The following is a 2,780-nucleotide window of genomic DNA, read 5'->3' as shown; positions in this document are numbered from 1 at the left end:
CGGAAGGTTGTTGGTTTGAAAGTTTATGGCTTCATATTTATTATATCTAAATTATTTATGAATACTCTTGAGAAGTCATTTTCCTTAATTTGCGTACCAAACACCGGAAAATGAATAAGATTACTACTTGTTTTCCAAAAAAACATTTTCTTGGAAAATATTTTCCACGAAAAACATTTTCCGTTACACCAAACACACCCTTAAGCTTAATGGGTATTTTCCCTAAATTGCTCTAGTTGTTTTGTTTAATTTACAATGGAAACATATGTTTCATTCTTGACCCGTACAGGTGTATATTGGCAATATGGCGACAACATTTTTGAATCTGCTTTGAAAATTTAGAAGTATAGTGATAAATCAGAAAATTTGTTAAGAATGATGATCAGACAATTAAAGGTATTCAGTTAATCACCCTTCAAAGATTATAGTTCCGCTCCTCTGAAATGGTAGTCCCCCATCCCAATTTATGTGACGGAGTTCGGATTTCGAAACTCAAACAAATTTTTCTTTAACCGTAATTTTTTCATATGCCTTTTAGACATTTTGAATTACTAGTTATTATGACTTACAAGTATTATGTGTTTATGTAGTTTTCAAATACAAAAATTTTTATTTTAAGAAACTTAAATATTCCATGTAGGAATTTACGGTCAAAATTAAAAAGTTTGACTCTCCCACGTAAATTGGGATAAAGGGGTATCAATATTGAGCTAGCTCGACACAGTCATGAGCTTTCGATAACCATAATAAAATAATGATAAAGAATTTTAACTATCAAACACAACGGAATTTATTTAGCATGCGAATACTAGGAAAAGATAAGGAATTGGATCAAAACGGTCCAATTATTGCAGCTACAATTTGAAGTGTTTCATCTTCAATTGAATATTGATCAACTAGAATTTTAACTAGAGTAGCTAGAGAAAACTTAACCCATGATTGAATATTGCAGCAAAAGCATTCATTTGAGTTTTGGACAAAGACAAGCCAATCTCTAAATCTCCATCTGAGTCCTTGGACTTGCTGAGGGACATCGTTACGCCATCATTGTTGTTAATAGAAACAAACTCTAATTTTTCTAGCCTCCCCCAACCAAAATCAGCAGCATTTAAATCAAATTTTGGCGATCCAGTAATTGAAAGCGATCGGTTTCCATCTACTGTACCACATTCTTTAAACCAACTACCATTTAGGATCCATTCCTCATCCTTCATCCTTTTCTGTATGGTTTCTCCAATTAATTCCACAGCAATTGTAAAACCTTCCTTTCCCGCTAAGTCAGCATGCCTTGTTCTTGCAACGTACCCGACTATGCAATTCCCGAAATAAGTTTGAGGAATCGGTGGATTGACCCGCGCTCTGCAATCTGCTGCACATCCGAAGAACTCCACTCCATTCTCGTCTATCTCTTCCCCTGTTGCGGCCTCTGATTTTATTAAGCAAGTCCATATATAAGCACACGTTACTGTGAAAGATGTTACATGAGTTAGGTTCGGTCGTCTTGACAATATTAAATTCTTGAGCTTCAATATGTCATCACGTGATACAATAAAAGTACCACGAACCTTATCAGGAGGAGTCGTAGTGTCACACAACACCAACTTATATTTCTTTATTTCGTCCCATATCGACTTCCCTAGTCCGTAAGGGTCTTTGATTACGGACCTATCATAAAATGGTACAAACTCATTTGCTAAGAATTGTTCATCTCCGCCGAACTTGTTGAGCAAAGCCCATGCCCTTATGAACCTTACTATGGTAGCTCCATCACCAACGACGTGATGGTTGGTGAAACCAATAGATATGCCATGATTAGGAAAAAGTGTCACTTGTATGGCTAAAACGGGGGCTAATTGGACCCCAGGTGCATCCTTAGGTTTTCTCAATTGAGGAACAAAATGATAAAAATCCTTTAGATTTCGAGGATGGTTACCAACGAGAAAATCAAAATCCGTATCAGTCTCAGAAAAAGTAACACATACAGAATCTCCTGTTACATAACGCAATTCAGGATAACCGCTACAATTTAATAGTGGACAAATGACATTACCAGCGAAGGGTAAATAGTGTTTGAGAGTAAGGGAGAGAGAATCTTTAAGAGTAGGAATAATGGTTTGGACGAAATCGGGTTTGGAAATAGGAGATTTGTAGAACAAAATTCGGCGGTTATGGTTGAAAAGTAACCATAGATGATCAAAATATGTGAGAGGAAGTGTGAGCTCAGCTGCACTGCCGGGAGGTGGTGCAACTTGACATTGTACAATCAGAGAAGCCATTATTGTAACGTTTTTGGTTAAGAATACACAATGGTAATTGGCTTTTCAATATAGAATTTCAAGAAGTTACTTCACACATAAAGTGAGAGTAAAAAGTTGGGTCCGTGACTCTCACTTGTATATCGACTACACGCCATTGCATCTGTGGTTGATATTGGATTTGGAATATCACACGTTTCATTTTAAAAAACTGCATGTGATAGGAATATTTTTGAGCTCTTTAAAAATATTAATATAATAGCACACTATTTGGTCATTAGAATTATTTTATTACTTAGATTTCAACTTGAAATATAAATGACTGTTTATTTTAAAATTTAGTTTATTATTTCTACTCCAACGTAAAATAGAGAATTTGAAGTTGAAAAATTAATCAGAGTTCAGAAGCAAAGTGTGGTTCTTTTGGACTCAAATGACGGAAATGTGTGAAAAAAAAAAAGAATAACATATCTATATATAACGCCCTTTTAAAGGGCGCTATGCTTTAACGTCCGTTTTGGATGT

General features: G+C 35.3%; 1 protein-coding gene across 1 annotated transcript; it reads right to left on the bottom strand.

Moving 5' to 3' along the window:
* Window positions 1-765: 765 nt before the first annotated feature.
* Window positions 766-2,398, bottom strand: LOC109237388 (malonyl-coenzyme:anthocyanin 5-O-glucoside-6'''-O-malonyltransferase-like). The gene has a single exon (XM_019403695.1). The coding sequence runs from the start codon at window positions 2,274-2,276 to the stop codon at window positions 918-920; it is 1,359 nt and encodes a 452-aa protein (XP_019259240.1). The 5' UTR covers window positions 2,277-2,398; the 3' UTR covers window positions 766-917.
* Between the last annotated feature and the right edge of the window lie 382 nt (window positions 2,399-2,780).

Source organism: Nicotiana attenuata, unplaced genomic scaffold, assembly GCF_001879085.1.
Source record: "Nicotiana attenuata strain UT unplaced genomic scaffold, NIATTr2, whole genome shotgun sequence".
Taxonomy (NCBI): Eukaryota; Viridiplantae; Streptophyta; class Magnoliopsida; order Solanales; family Solanaceae; genus Nicotiana; species Nicotiana attenuata.
Note: the sequence above shows the minus strand (reverse complement) of the source record. Positions and strands in the feature narration are given on the sequence as shown.